The 16332-nt window shown below is 27.6% G+C and overlaps 1 protein-coding gene across 1 annotated transcript; it reads right to left on the reverse strand.

Annotated features, from left to right (window-relative positions):
* Positions 1-13375: 13375 nt before the first annotated feature.
* LOC141045006 (uncharacterized) lies at positions 13376-15242 on the reverse strand. Its single transcript, XM_073531757.2, has 2 exons — positions 14832-15242; positions 13376-13870 (listed from the first exon to the last, which is right to left on the reverse strand). The coding sequence occupies exons 1-2, from the start codon at positions 14880-14882 to the stop codon at positions 13601-13603; spliced, it is 321 nt and encodes a 106-aa protein (XP_073387858.1). The 5' UTR covers positions 14883-15242; the 3' UTR covers positions 13376-13600.
* Positions 15243-16332: the final 1090 nt, after the last annotated feature.

Raw genomic sequence — 16332 nt, forward strand, 5'->3', positions numbered from 1 at the left:
AATCTCAAAGAAAAATAACAAAAAAATCTTAAAGAAATATAAAAATAAACCTTTAAAGAAACAAAAACAATCTTAAAAAAATATTAGAAATAGAAATTCTAATTGAATCCTATTCAATCTTAATCAATCTTTAGATCAAATCCTAATTAAATCTTAGATCAATCTTAATAAAATCCTAATAAAATTCTAATAAAATCTTAGACAAATCATAATCAAATCCTAGTCAAACCTTAATCAAATCCTAGTCAAACCTTAATCAAATCCTAGTCATATCTTCAGTGAAACCCTAAATTTTAATCAAATCTTAGACAAATCTTAAATTCTAAATCAATCCTAATCAATCTAAATAATCTTTTCATAAATTAAAAATTCAATAATTAAAAAATAAACTATTGGTTTTGATTTAAATTTTATATACCTTAAAATAACTAAATTAGAAACAAGCATAAAATATTTGAAGAAGATTGCACAAATTAATTGTAAGAAAAGCCCTCCAAACTTCTCAATTATTGGCTACTCTCCTTCTTCAACTTGAACATTGATCTTTCAATATAAATTTCTCCTTATTGAATTGTTGAATTGATCAACAATTTGGATTATGTGTAGATATCCTAGTCTAAATTTCTCTCGAAATTTTTTGCTTCAATCAAACAAGCAAATATTGCCAGATTCACAAAATTATTCATTGATTCTAAATATCAATTATCCAAGATTATAACCTACAAAAATCTTCATACATTTTATACTAATCACTTGATTGACCTCAAATTTTTTACACACATTTATAACAAGTATAATTAAAAAAAATAAAATTTTCATCTATAAATATGCTACAAATTTCACAAAATCCTAAAATTTATATATTTTTTTTATTTCTTAAAATCCAAATCTATTGAGTATATTATTAATTTTGAATTTTTTTTAAATATTAATATTAATCCAAATAACATAAAATTAATACTCAAAAATCTCTCTTCAAGTCTATTTTCAGATTCTATTCTTTGATTTGCAAAAGAACCTTAGAATTATTGTAGGTATATAGTTTTATATCTGAAGATTTGATTTCAATCCAAATTGACATCTAGTCCTCTCTAAGTATTAAGTTTTATAATTTGAGGTAATTTTGCTTTAATATTTTTTTAAACATATCTATAGCAATTTTTTATCTCATTAAGTTTGATTTGGCTCATTTAAGCTTCTAAAAAATAAATAAATTTTCTTTTTATAAAAAATAATTAAGAATTAATATTTTATTATCTTTTTTATTATTTATTCTTATTTTTTACTACATCTTTCTATTAGGCTCTTTTATAATAACATCCATATTTTTATTTTTTACTATATAGTCATGTTACTATATAACATCATCTTGTTAGTTTCCAAATTACATTATGATGTAATTATAGTCCTTATAGATGTACTTGTAGATATAATTGATAGCACAAATAGATGTATACACTTCAACATTTATATAACAATTATACTTTCAAAATAGTTTTTTAAGATAATAACAATGAGGCTCACCCCCTCTTCCAATCTTCTCTAATTAGTGATATAACCACCTTCTACTATTTCATTGTAAAGAAGAAGAAACAATCTATCTTCTAGTAATTAATTTGTAATTTTAAAAAAAATATCTCTAATTTTCTCATACCTAGAAGGTGCTTCTTAGATAATAGAAGTTGTCCAAATATCTTCTCAAACTCCCTTGGTAGCTCATTTGATTTCATATATTTGCTTCATTGTTAATCCACCTTTAGAAAACCTCCTTTAGACATCCTTTCAGTATCTTCATCAAAGTATTCATCTCTCAATCTCTCCTCAAATCTAGTCCATGTATTCACATAGATTCTCCCAAATATATATATATATATATATATATATTTTAATTTCTATAATTACTAAATCAAATGTTTCAATTATTTTATTTTTTGGAACTTAATAGATTCCTAATTCATATATATAGACCCTCAAAAATCAAGTAACATTCTTCCCAGTAAACCTTTCTATCTTACTATTAACATTCCTCAATGCTTTAGTGGCCCCTTGCTAAGTTGCATTGACAACTTGTTGGCTCATGAACATTTGTATGGCCCTTAAAAATTATTTTGTAAGATTTTGATTACCTTCATTCTTTGAGCCTCCTTACTTTGTATCTTCCATCTTCCATTATTGAAAAATTAGTGCCTTAAGGCTTTCTTAATGGAAGCACCAAATAATGTCATAATAGAGAGAGTTTGCTTCAATAAAGCATTAGGCCTATAGTTGCCAATAATTGCTCAAACAAGTTGCAAGTTTATAAAAAAACATATCTTATTTATGAATTATCTTAATGAAGACAACTATATCAAATATACAAGTCTTAAATGCACAAAATTTTCCAGGATGTGATTAAATAACCTAAAACCATTTTTATTCTTGTGGGATTTTTTTCCAAATCTGTATCACCAATAACTTCTAATCTAGCTATTTATTTGGACTCAAAATTCTCTACAAGTTAATTTATATTCTTAACTATCTCTTCAAAAAATATCAATTTTAGATTCATTACAAAACTTCAAATATTGCCTAACTTCTAATAAGTGGTAAACATATCAATTTTCAAACATTCATATATTAAATCCACCATAACTCAAAAATCCAATATTCAAATTTTATATACAACTTTTTAATATAGTCATCTTTACTTTTGAAAATTTTAAGCCCAAAATTCACTCAAAAACTCAAGATATGGTCCAAACCAAAACCTCCATGAAAAAAATTCAATTTTAAAGCATTTACTTCAAATATCTCTTTTTCTTTTGTTCCAAAACAAAATTTGTTAATTTCTTTAGATAAAATATAGCTCTTTAAGTTAGCTTTCAAATATCACTTTTTAATCTCCTAACACAACTCTTTATATTAAAAAAAAAAAAAAAAAAACAACAAAAAACATAATTTCAAGATCTTAACTTCAAGCATTCATTTTTCTTTTATAAAAACTCCAAACTCTTTAATATTTGCATAAAATTGTAGTCCTTAATACAAGCTAAAAAATCCTAACTTTTGAATTTCAAATGGTCACTCCAAAGTGGCTTTAAATTCCAATATGGTCTCAAACAACATCTTGAAGTCCAATAGAAATTAAGTCTTATACAACTTGTTTTATCTATCTACATGGAATGGCCTAAAAGGCAAAATATTATACTTTTGATATGAAAGCCCTTCTAAACTCCTTATCAATAAACTTTACAACTTCTTTCTTGAATTACAAAACTTAGACTATAAATTTAAATAAATTAAATTAATATATATATATATATATATATATATATATATTTCATATTTTATTACAAATCAAATGCTAATAATATTTTATATTATTTTTATATATTATGCTACTTTTTAGCTTGATATCACATATAAAATAGTATTTTATGTACATTTATCTAGACATATATTTATTCTAATAATTACTTATATGATTAAGTAGAAGTAAGTAAATATAGATTAATTTTTATAATATCTTTTAGAGAAGTTTTTTAAAATCTTTATAGATATGATTTTTATTTTATATTTATTTGTAATTAATTGATAGTTTTGAAACTTGGTCAATAAGTTAATCATGCATGACACATATTAGTAGCTTGTAGAACAACTTAACTATATAGTGCACATATAGAAAACTTGCCTTGCAAGTTAAGATATCTGTCTAGCAAAGTCAACATGTGTGGAGGTACTATTCTTACATAAATTGAAGAAGTTTAGAATCTACATCAAAAAGTTTTATAATTAAAAGAAAAAAGTAGATTAATCTTATAACCAAAACCAAGAAGTCTCGCTTCTATAAACACAAGAAAGGCAAAGATTAATATATCTAAGAAGTTTGATAGAATAAGATCAAAATTTCAAGGATTTTTACAATAAGTTAAGTTTTATTTAAGATTACATCTTTTCTAATACCATAATAGATTTATTCAAGTTAGATTCATAGACATAGTTCTATTGAAAAGTGCACTTTCTTAGTTTGTATCTTTGATGAAAAATGATTTTTGACTATTCTATGATTTGAATTTGTTCTTAAAATTATTTATGGCTATATTTCAAGAAAATAATTGAAAAAGGGTAGCACATATCAAGCTCATATTGCTACAACAAAGATGACATTCAACCACTACATATACTACTAAATTCTAAAATCTTGTTTGCAACATAGATTTAAATGACAAACTCCTTATCAATCAGTTTTAATATAGATTAAAAGATAATATCAAAGATTTATTGTTGATAATACTAAGAATAGATTTAATGGAATAATTTATTACTTAAGCCATCATATGCAACAATCAATTCTTTGAAAGATGCCAAGAACAAAGATTTGGTTGAAGAAGTGCAAGTCAAACTATAGCAACATCTTCTAAGTTTTTAAAATCTTATTTATTAAGTCTAGAGTCTATGCAAATTAACATGGTACATTTTAAATTTCTTATTATGTAAAGAAAGACTCATCATTTTGAAGAAGGTTTATACCTATATTATATAAAATTGAAGCACACTGCTCAATATTATCCAAAGAAGCAACACAATCACAAAATGAAGATCATGGTTGCCAAAGAGGATGATGTCTTGAATAACAAGTGTAGCTAGAATCTTCTATAACCTATAATAAAGATCTTATTCTTTCATCTTATTTTATAATAGGAGTTTATTTAGGATAAAAAAATCACAAAGTTTTAGCCTTGTAAGATTCAAGAGTCTTAACTTATTTTATAGACAAAGACTTTATCAAAAAATAAGATATATCCTTAATTAATAAAACCAAATATGTACATGTAGAACTAATAGATGATTATTTGTTGTCTTTTGGAGCTATTATATATGAAATTTTTCTTTTAGAAATAATAATTAGTGGTTATAATAATTTAATAATATTTAATATAATTAGATCTATTTCTAATTTAATTATTTTAGAATTATCATGGCTAAAAAGATATAATCTTTAAATAGATTTGATATATAAATTTTATATATGCTACAAAAAAAGGATTAATTTTTAGTTATTATTGATGGAAAAAAGATTTCAAGTAGCATTCCAAGTCAATATCAAGATTATCAAGACATTTTTGAAAAGAATTATATAAATACTCTTTCAAAGCATCATCTTTATGATTGTTCCATTGATCTTCAAGAAAGAGCTCAACGACCATAGGAACCAATTTTTAACCTATCATAGAACAAGTTGACTGCACTCAAAAAATACATTGATGAAAATTTGGCTAAGAACTTCATATGCCATTCTAAATCTCCAATTGAGACTCCTATCTTATTTGTGAAGAAAAAAATAGATCTTTGTAGATATGTATGGATTATTGAGGACTCAATAAGATCACTATCAAAAATAGGTATTCTCTATTTTTGATTTCAAGATATTTTTATTAACTAAATTTAAAAAAATCTATACAAAAATAGATCTACAAAGAGCATATAATTTAATATACATTAAAGAAGGCGATGAATGGAAAATTGTATTTTAAATCATATATGGATATTTTGAATATAATATCATGTTATTTGGTCTTATAAATACATCAGCTATTTTTTAACATCTAATGAATTATGTCTTTTATAAGTTTCTTCATGGTTTTATTATTTTTTATTTAGATAATATTATAATTTATTCTAAAAATATAAAAGAGCATAAAATTCATATTTGTTGTGTATTACAAAAAACAAAAGATGCAAGACTATATGTCAAGATGGAAAAGTGTGTATTTTATACCACTCAAGTTGACTTCTTATGATATATTATTTCAAATAAAAATCTTATGATAGATCCTAAAAATGTTCAAACTATTATAGATTGGAAGATCTCAAAAATAATTAGTAATATGCAATATTTTTTGAAATTTGCTACTTATTATTTGATCTTTATCAAGAATTTTTTTCAAGTTGTGGCTCTTCTTACACATTTGACATATAAAGATAAAATTGAGTCGAGCAATGAAATTGAAGCATTTTTGAAGCCTTAAAGATAACATTTATTTTTGTATCAATCTTATATTGCGTCAATTTTTTAAGGCATTTTTTATAGAAGCAGATGCATCAAACTTTACTATGGATGTTGTTTGGTCATAAATGGGAGCAAATGATAAGTTCCATCCAATAACTTTTCAATTCAAGAAGTTTTTAGTAGTTGAGATTAATTATGAGATTTGTGACAAAAAGCTTCATGTAATTATAGATTTATTTCAAGAATAGTATCATTATTTAGAAGGTGCTTTAAATCCAATCACTATGTATATAAATTATAAGAATCTCAAGTACTTCATGTTGGCATGTGCTTTGAAATATTGCCAAGTTCAATAGAGTATGTCTTTATCAAGATCACTTATTGATCCAAAAAATAAGAAGATTTATTAGATACTATTTTTAGATATTCTTATCTTACACCAAAAGAAAAAGATGTATCTTTTGAGCTATAAAGAATGATTCTTTTGATGGCAAAGTATTTTCACCTTCAAACAATGAAATCAATATTGACTATTGATTCAACATTTATTGAACAAATTCAATTAAGTATGTCTTTTGATCTTCTTATTCATGATATCAAGAATAATTCTTCTAAATCTCATTATACTTCCTAGTTTGAATTTAAGAAAAGCCTACTCTATTTTGAAGGTCACATATATGTTTTAGAAGAAGAAATATATTTACGTGTTTTTTAAGCATGTCACAACTTTCCAATCATAGGACATTTTGGATGCAACAAGACTTTGGAACTAATATTCAAAGATTTTTGGTAGCCACAAATGTAAAAGGCTATGAAAGACTTTGTATAATCATGTAACATATGTTTAGGATCAAAAATTCCTTCTCATTACTCTTATAGACTTCTTCAATCATTATTTATTCTAAAATAATCATGGTCATTTATTTCTATTGATTTTATTATGGATCTTCTAGTCTCAAATTTGTATGATTCTATATTTATGATAGTAGATTATTTTATTAAGATGGTATATTTGATACCATATACAAAATCTATCATATGTAAAAAAATGGCTACATTTTTTTTAATAAAATTTATTACTATCATGGATTGTCTAAGGATATTATATTAAATAGGAGGGCTCAATGTGTATCAAAATTTTAGAGAATAATTTTCAAAATTTCAAAGGTAGATATAAAGCTCTCTTTGGTTTTTTATCCACAAACTAATAGATAAAAAAATACATGAATAAAATTCTAGAGCAATATTTGAGATGTACTATCAACTATGATTAAGATAATTAGACAATTATTTTACCATTGGCAGAGTTTGAATATAATAATTTGGTATATTCTTCTATTCTACAATCATCTTTTTTTTTATCAATTATAGTTACCATCTACAGCTTAATACTTTTGGCTTTTCAAAAATTGATAATCTTACAATAGAAGATTTAACAAATCATTTGTTAAAGCTACATGCAATAATAAAAACACAATCAAAAGAAGCTCAAGAACAACAAAAAAAATCAATACAAATGCATATTGCAAGAAACAACCACAATTCAACATGGGTGACCAGATATTATTACTTTGTAGCAATATTAAGACTACTTGTTCTTGTGACAAGTTGGAATATGATAATCTTCGATCTTTTTTTATTTTATTTTTGAAAAAGTTAATTCTATTGTTTATCAATTACATCTACCAAAGTTTATGAAAATCTATCTTATATTTCATATATCTCTTCTTGAGCCATATAAAATAGTGAATATCTCAAAAAGAAGATAAATGCCACCTCCTCTTATAGAAGTGTATAATATTCAAGAATTTGAGGAATAAGAAGTCTTAGATTCAAGATGATACCAAAATAGGTTTGAATATCTTATTCATTAGCACAAATATGATATTAATAAATATACATGGAGCTAGCAAAGAATCTTGGAAATGCAACAAAGGAGATTAAGGCTTTTTATCAATAACATCCATCAAAACCAAGATAAAGAATAACAAGCTTCATGAAAGATGATGACCACTCTTTGTAGAAATCATCTTTAGAAGGATGGATAGTATCACAAATATATGTATTTATTCCAATAATTAACTATATGATTAAGTAGAAGTAAATAAATATAAATTAATTTTATAATATCTTCTAAAGAAGCTTCTTATAAGATTTATAGATATAATTTTGATTTTACATGTATTTGTAGTTGATTGATAGGTTAAAAATTTGGTCAATATATTAACCACATACCACACATATTGGTAACTTAAAGGAACAAATTAACTATGTGGCACACATATAAAAAACTTGCCTTGCAAGTTAAAACATATATTTAGCAAAGTGAATATGTGTTGGAGGTCCTATAGAATATTGACATATAATTTTTAGGTAGATAGTATATATAGAAGTAAGAGAGAAGCCTTCTTCACTCTTATCAATGCCTTTTTAATCCTTAATCTTATTTCAAGTCTTTCTAGTCTTCTCATCTTTGACAATAGCCACTCTATTTTAATATATTACCATCTTTGAGTAATTTCCTAGTCTTTTATAATAATAAAAGAGTGTATTGAAGATTTTTTTTCTTCAAGATTCATGTCCTTGAAAACCTATCTATACAATCTAATAAATGGATTATTCTATTTCAAAATTTCTCCAATTTTTTACATAATTTTGCTCAATAAATCATGATTATTTTTATTCTATTTGCTTGTGTAAACAATGCATTGTAGTTATAGAATTGTGCATAAGATGGATTGATACCTTCTTCTAGCAACAATGCTCCTACAAGATGGAGAAACTCTCTATTTACTTCAAAATTGTATGGAGCATTTCTTTAAAGCATAAATCAATCAATATTTGCATCTAAGGACATAAATGCATATTCAGCATTGTATTGATGGATATTTTCTTTGATCTCTTTTCTTATAATTATTTGTAATTGTTTCAACTTCTCTTTGTGCTCTCTTACATTTCCTATGTGTTGTTGAGCAATTGCTCTCTAATTCATTCTATTCATTCTTAAAGCTAACTCATTCACAAGAGCACATGTTCTACCAAATAATTAGAATCAACTTGTAAGTGTTTAAATTGTACTTCCATAAAATTCCAAAAAAATCTTATTACTCAAGTATTTTAGCAAGATTATATAGTACATGTAAAATAAAAATCAGCACGTACAATATAATTAGTCAAAATGTAGTACCACAATGCTTTCAAATTTTTTAAATATATATATATATATATATATATATACATCTATATTGATCATAATTATACATATTTTTACAATGACTTGCTACAACAAAATAAAAACCATAAAAACTATAAATGTAACTATAAAGATAAAAAAATATGTAAAATTTAATTATAAATATAAAACTATAAAATAATTTTATTTCTTATAAAATTCTATCTCTTATAAAACTATAAAATTATAAATATAAAAAAATAAAAATATGAAGATATTTGATAAAACTATAAAACCAAAATCTCATGTTCAAAAACTTCTTTTCTTCAAAATTTGAAATTTGTACACAAATACAATATACAATTTGTGTTTTCACAACTTCTAATTTAAAAAAAGAATGTAATTAATTGAAATTAAACTTTGACTCCAATTCTTCCTAAGAAGTGAACCATTTCTAAGCCACTTTTAACAAATTGAATTTCACTAGAATATTAGCAATGAGTAGATTGAGGCAGAATGCATGCATGCATGCACACTGCAAGTGCAATTGGAAACAAACCAGGTATTTAATTACCTCAAACCATATAAGTAAAAATAGATTTTTATATTTTCTAAATTGGACTAAAACTTTTTTGATAAAAACAACAGCCAAATGAGTGCATGAAGGCACTCTGCAATGTAAAGCTTAATAAAACGACCGGTAAACCAACCTATGAGCTTTGTAAAACAACTTGTGAACTCTTGAAAAGTGAACTTTTTAGATGAAAACAAAGACCCATCCATGCAACCATCAAAAAACACTACTTTTGCATTAAGTATTCTTAATATATAGATATATACATATGTATAATAATAATAATAATAATCTATCTCATATATAGAAACTGTAGTTCTTATATGTCCCTTAAAGATAGAAAAATACAAATATATTGAAAATATATGGACTTCAAAAAAGAATCTTTTGCAATCTTATCATATAAATTTCTTCAAGCTAGTTTATGTATTATTGTATTTTATGTAAATAATTTCTTCCACAACTACTCAATATTTTAGTCAAGTAGATTTGCTAATTTGCAATCATGAACAAATATCCAATTAATCTATAGACTTTTTTATTTCATTTTAACTATATTTTTCACATTTTTTTCTATGATATACTTCTAATATTTATATAAGTTTCTAATATATGAATAAATAATAATTTATTTGATATTAAAATTATCAAAAGATACATAAAAAAATAAAAATTTAAAGTATAAAGAATAAATTTATTTTAAAATATTTGTTTTTTATTTCTTATTTTTTTATTCATGTTATGACATTATAAACTAATTTTATATTTTTGTAGTTAATCTATTGATTTTCACATTTTGAATTATTAAACATATTTGAAATATGTTTTGGAGCAAAATTATCTGATTCATAAATTATAAAAAATAATAATATGGTGTGTTCTTGAACACAATGTTTAAAATGAGATTGCAAACATCTTCTGAGAGAAGAAAGAAAGGGGAAAAAAAATAAAATAAAAATAAAATGCAAATAAGTATATATATATTATGTATATATATATATATATTGAAGTCTAAACAGTAATTGGTTCAAGCACAATATTCCAGAATAATTTTGGGAATAAAATTGCAATAATTTTAAAAAAAAACAAAACAAAACAAAACCAAAGAAAGATTAAGGAAATTTTTCTAAATATAGCTGAACTATAAAATAAATATGAAAAACATCATCAATTTTGAATATATATATATATATATATATATCTGTGTGTATTTTTATGTATACATTTACATATTTATATATTTTCTGCAAACCAAAGACATGGAATTTATGTAGTTGAATTTTATTAAAATTTAGTTTAATTTTTAGTATCTTAAGATTTGTTTCGAGTATATATATATATATATATATATATATGTGTGTGTGTGTGTGTGTGTGTATGTGTGTGTATGTAATATTTTTGAAGTATTTTCTTTGTATTTTTGAATGTATGTTTTATTATTTTTTTTAATTTCTGTATAGTGTTAATAAAATGCATTTGTATGATTGTTCGTTACATTTTTGTATTGTTTTAAAGATAGTCATGCATGCAATCTGTGTAAGATATTCTTATCCAAATATTAGAATGAACTAAAAAAATTACAATTCAGAAATTTTATGATAATAAAGATAATTGTCTTACTATAAAGATTGGTTCAAAACCTATAATATCTTAAAATATTATTGCTTATTGTTTATTTATAATTTTATTAGATGTTAAATAAAAACTCGACAGAATTTTTAAGAACATGTTGAGTAATACATTTGTTTAGTACACAGGAACTTCCAAATCTTTCAGACAACATTAATAAACAATAATACTTTTTAAAAGTCGAGAGAATTCAATTTAATAGGTTCGTCAATAATTTCTTATTAAATTTTTTTAAATTAAATAAATAAAAATCATCAAGAAAAAACTCATGTGTCCATAGAGTCTTCTGTTACAGTTGTGTACATTCAAAATTCTATATACTTTGTTGTACATAAAGATGTAAATAATATCTTTTATCTGCTCTAAGCTACTCATGTGTTTGCAAACTTTTAAACTCCATTGATTAAGCCTACATAACTTACTTTTTTATAATATGGTGTTGGGTAACATCATTTAGTTTTTTCTGTGTTAAAATTAAGCTTAAAAAAGAAAAAAGAAAACAGAAAAGAAAAGAAAAGAAAAGAAAATCAGTGCATATAATGTTTTTGATTTGGTATAAAATCATGACTTCATTTAAGCTTTACAGTCATTACCTTACATCATTGGTATATACAGATGAGTTTCTGAACAGAAAATACGTACTGTTTCCTAATTCATTTTTCCCAATTATAATTCTTTTAAATCATACATAATACACTTAATTTTAAGATTCTTAATGTTTTAATTCTAACACATTTAATTTAAAATATTTCATATGTTTTTAGCAAGCAACATCAATAAATATATGAATATATAGTGAAGGAGAGAAACAAATGCATGTTTCATATATATATATATATATATATATATAGTTTTGTTGATTAAGTTATTAAATCAAGTGGTTTCATCGTCAAGGAACTTACAAATAAATTTTCAAAAAATCATCAAGTGTTTCTTTTTGGTTAGTGTTTAACCTTTTACTGCAATGATATCTGTATTTATCTTGTGTTAAGGAATCATAAAATTTTGAATTAATGACATTATGCGTGTATACATATATATATATATATATATATATATGACTCACTACCTTTATGGCAGTTATATATATATATATATATATATATATATATGATTCACTTCCTTTATTGTTCAGATTCATGAAAATGCTTTGCATAGATTTTGTCATGGTTTAATATGCTTCCAGAGTCATTCATATAAATTCCAAATAATGTAAAAGAAAACTTGCAGAACCTTTCTTCACTTTCAATTATTTGATTGGCATGCATTCTAATGACAATAAAACTTCCAGGTGGGAGCATTGGGCTGTTGTTTAATACCCAAGTCAAAAATATTCATTAAAATTATTTCATATTAATGAAATACTAAATCATATATCTTGATTTTATTTATTTATTGCACACATCAGTTATATTATATGCTTCAAATCAGAGCTTGGTGTGTATGTACATATAACTTGCATTACTCATGCTAAAAGAAAAAGAAAATGAAAATATTAGACTCATCACATGATGTACATAATTTGATTACGTCCTTTCACATCCCTTCTTTCAATATTTATTGCTTATTAATAACATTAATATTATTTTATCTTTGGAATCTAACTCAACCATTGTTATGGTGTTATGTCCACTTTAACCACCATCTACATGGAACCCACATATACAAATCAATCCATGTCACTCTAATTGTATAACACATCCACTTTGTATCTGGCCAACCAAGCTGAGAATTGCACCTCATGTGCAACAATCTCATCCTCCATTTGGATGAAGAAGACTTGGGGAATCAAATAATGGGCTCAAGTCCCTATTCCTTGTTCAAAAAAATAAAACCAAAATAGGATGAGGTGAACTTTGTTGAACATTTCAAGGCTTTGTGAATGTTGCTTCCTTAGAAAGTACAAATATTATTACTGATGCTTGCATGTTGATCTCAACGACAGAAGAAGAACCTTAAAATATTGTATTAAATCAAACAAGATTTGGGTCAATCAATTCCACTTTCATAGCTCAAAACTTGTACCCAAATTTGGCTTTAAAATTGCACAGAGAGCCAAACCCAAACATCAGCTGCAACAAATGAGCAAGGTGCATGGCCAGAGTGGAAAAGCAAAGGATTGCCCTTACTTTCGCCCCTTCCTTTATCTTTTACTTTACCACTTGAGTTTTAGAGTTATGCCAACAACACAAGAACAAATGCCTCGCAACAGAATTAGGGCTCGCTGAATTCGACGTTAGGCGATGCGGTTTTGCTTTCGTTCTACCTCACCGACGGATTTGCTAGTACTGGCGACCAGGTCGTTGCTATCGTTGCGTTGATCACGGCCCTCGACGCAACGGCGCTTTCCAAAGCATTCGACATTATGTGCAGGAAGCATAGGGTATGTGAGGGTGTCTCGACATCTTTGGTTTGTGTCCCAAGAATGGATATCAGGTTGGCAGCCGGGGGGATGACCATCCTGTAACCTAGAAGAGGGACAGGGAGGGACCACGAGGTGCGCTCTCTGCGTCATCCAAAACAAGCACATGGATCAGTCTTTGCTTGTGGTTTGGCTTCAGCATGGGTCTTATCCTCCCCGTTACGATTCAGTTTCAACCTCCCTCGCATTTGCATCCCAAGCTTTCCTTCATTAGTCTGACTCAACAATATCGAGCTCAGAATGTGATCGTTGCTTGAGGGGATTGGAAACCACATGGGAGCCACCCCCTGCGCAGGACAGGGTCGATAGGTTTGGGGCTCCGAGCTACCCGATTCAATGAGATTATTGAACGTTGGGCAATAATGAGGCGACGGAATATTGTAAGCACAGTGCGGGTACCATCTATCGAAATGGTTATTGGTGTGTTGCCACATAGCCCGCCTAGCCTACAGTGTGCCCCTGCGCTGTAAAGTAGCGGAGTTTGGGCGGGCACCGTCCTCCCCCCTGCTGACCCAGGCTAGAATGATTGTCCGAACATTGGTATTTAATTACCTTTGTATAATCACAGTGGCCGTAGAATGTAAATCTCTAGGCTGCTGCGACGGTCAGATTGCCATCTGTCTTCAAAGGGTACGCATGGTCGGCCCATTATTCCGCAGCCAGAAGGGTGGGCGAGGACCAGGGAATTGTGTCTGCAAAAGGATCACAGCTCTCTTCATAATACATGTTTCCATCACGAGAGGTGGAAAGAGGAGTGGGGATCCAATGGCCAGGTAGTTGACGGCCGTATCGTGCCAGAGAGGCAGATTCGACACTGTCCATGGGATAATGCAAGGAAGCTGTTGCTTGTAATAAATTTTATGATGATTGAACGCTCATCGCAACAATTCGATGTACCCAATAATTTCCTCGGATTCATTTAGAATGCTCCGAACTCTAAAAGCCCTAATGACAAAGGTATCGAGAATTTATAAACTCATCCGTAACGAACGAGTTATTGACAGATAACTGACACAATTATTGCAGAAACAAGAGCGATCGGTACCTGCTCGATCCAAACTAGGGGTGGGCCATTCGGGGGGAGGAGGAGCAGCATCACGGTTTCATCGCCAAGTCAAGAAGAAATTTCCCGTCAAAGTCGTGCAACGTCGCATAGAATGTCTAATCGCTTTTGTAAGATTGTACCCAGCACCCGGACGAACTCCTTGAGTCTCATGCCGAACTTTGGAAACAAATTATGCACTCCGGAAACCTCTCCCCCACGTACGAATCATCAGCCGGGATCCATCTCCTTCTGAACTCTGCTGAATTCTGTCGCCGTACTGGATAGTTTCCTTGATCCAGCCGTCGGGATGTCTCGGAATGAGTAAGAGGGCAGAGCAGTCAGATCGAGAGCATTAGTAGAGCTCCATAATGGTTGTTGCGCGACAGCGCCGTCGCTCATCGCGTGACCATGCGAGAGAGAACTCAGCATGCGGGCAGGTATTCGCCACCCACGAAACCCTAATTTCACGGTTTGGAAACCCTATTCACACCGCGCGTCAGTTTTATTTACGTGCTACGTGTTCACGCAGCAGTGAATAAATTTCTCTCTCTCTCTCTCTCTCTCTCTCTCTCATGTCTTGGACACCCTATTAAACAGTTCTAGAGATAGATTCCCACCATTGTTATTGGTTTGACAATTTAAGAGTGTTTTTGGTTTGTTTCTTTTTTTCTTTTTTTCTTTTCTTTTGTAAAATGTTTCATGTGTAAAGGATTTGCCAAATTTGTAAATTGTTTACTTTTTGATAGGATGAACTATTTTTTTTTTCTAGAATAGGGATTTACATGTAAGGAACCACAAATAGTCTATATGCATCAACTTTGATAATTTGGTTGTCCATGACAAAATTTGGATTTAGGATTTTGGTATTGTTTTTAAGATTTTATGTACAATACTTATATAAATAGAATATTCTTGTAAGTTGTAAATCTATAATCTTACAATTAAATGTCATACAAATAAAGATAGGGGCCAACTACATGCATACATCATTCCCTCCCATCTTTTTAATCAGATTGCATTTTTCAACTGTCATTGACTACAAATTAGACTTAATAAAGGAACTAAGAGGTCAAGTTCAAAAGTTGATGGCTCTCTTTATGTGCTATTATCGGGGCATCATCCACATGCTCCTTTGGGCCATCCTTGTGTGTATATGATTGTCAGATCTTGGACATTTATTACTTGTTCTTGTAATAATATAACAAATTGCTCTTACAACATCCACTGCTAATGTGGCACAAGATGCTCATGATGTTCTTTAATTTATTGTAATTTTTTTCTAAATAGGTCAAGTTTTCTATCAATAGTAACATGTGCCAAATTTTCAAGCCACCAATGCTTGAAAAAAAAGTCCATGATTAGCTTGCAGGTAGGTGATGCGAAAACATTACAAAAATATGCACATAAGGTAAGCCAAGTATTGTTGTATTATGTGGCGTTTGGCTTGAGAATATACCAAATATGTGGCTGTGGAAGATAAAAGTAAAATTGCAACAACAAG

Source organism: Physcomitrium patens, chromosome 26 (assembly GCF_059467195.1).
Source record: "Physcomitrium patens ecotype Gransden chromosome 26, ASM5946719v1, whole genome shotgun sequence".
NCBI classification, from domain to species: Eukaryota; Viridiplantae; Streptophyta; class Bryopsida; order Funariales; family Funariaceae; genus Physcomitrium; species Physcomitrium patens.

Excerpts from the sequence above, each read along its gene's own strand:
- LOC141045006 (XM_073531757.2), bottom strand. The coding sequence starts at position 14,882 with ATGCTGCTCCTCCTCCCCCCGAATGGCCCACCCCTAGTTTGGATCGAG. Across the intron at positions 13,871-14,831 it reads CCCTAGTTTGGATCGAGCAG|AGAGCGCACCTCGTGGTCCC; the intron begins GTACCGATCGCT and ends TGGATGACGCAG.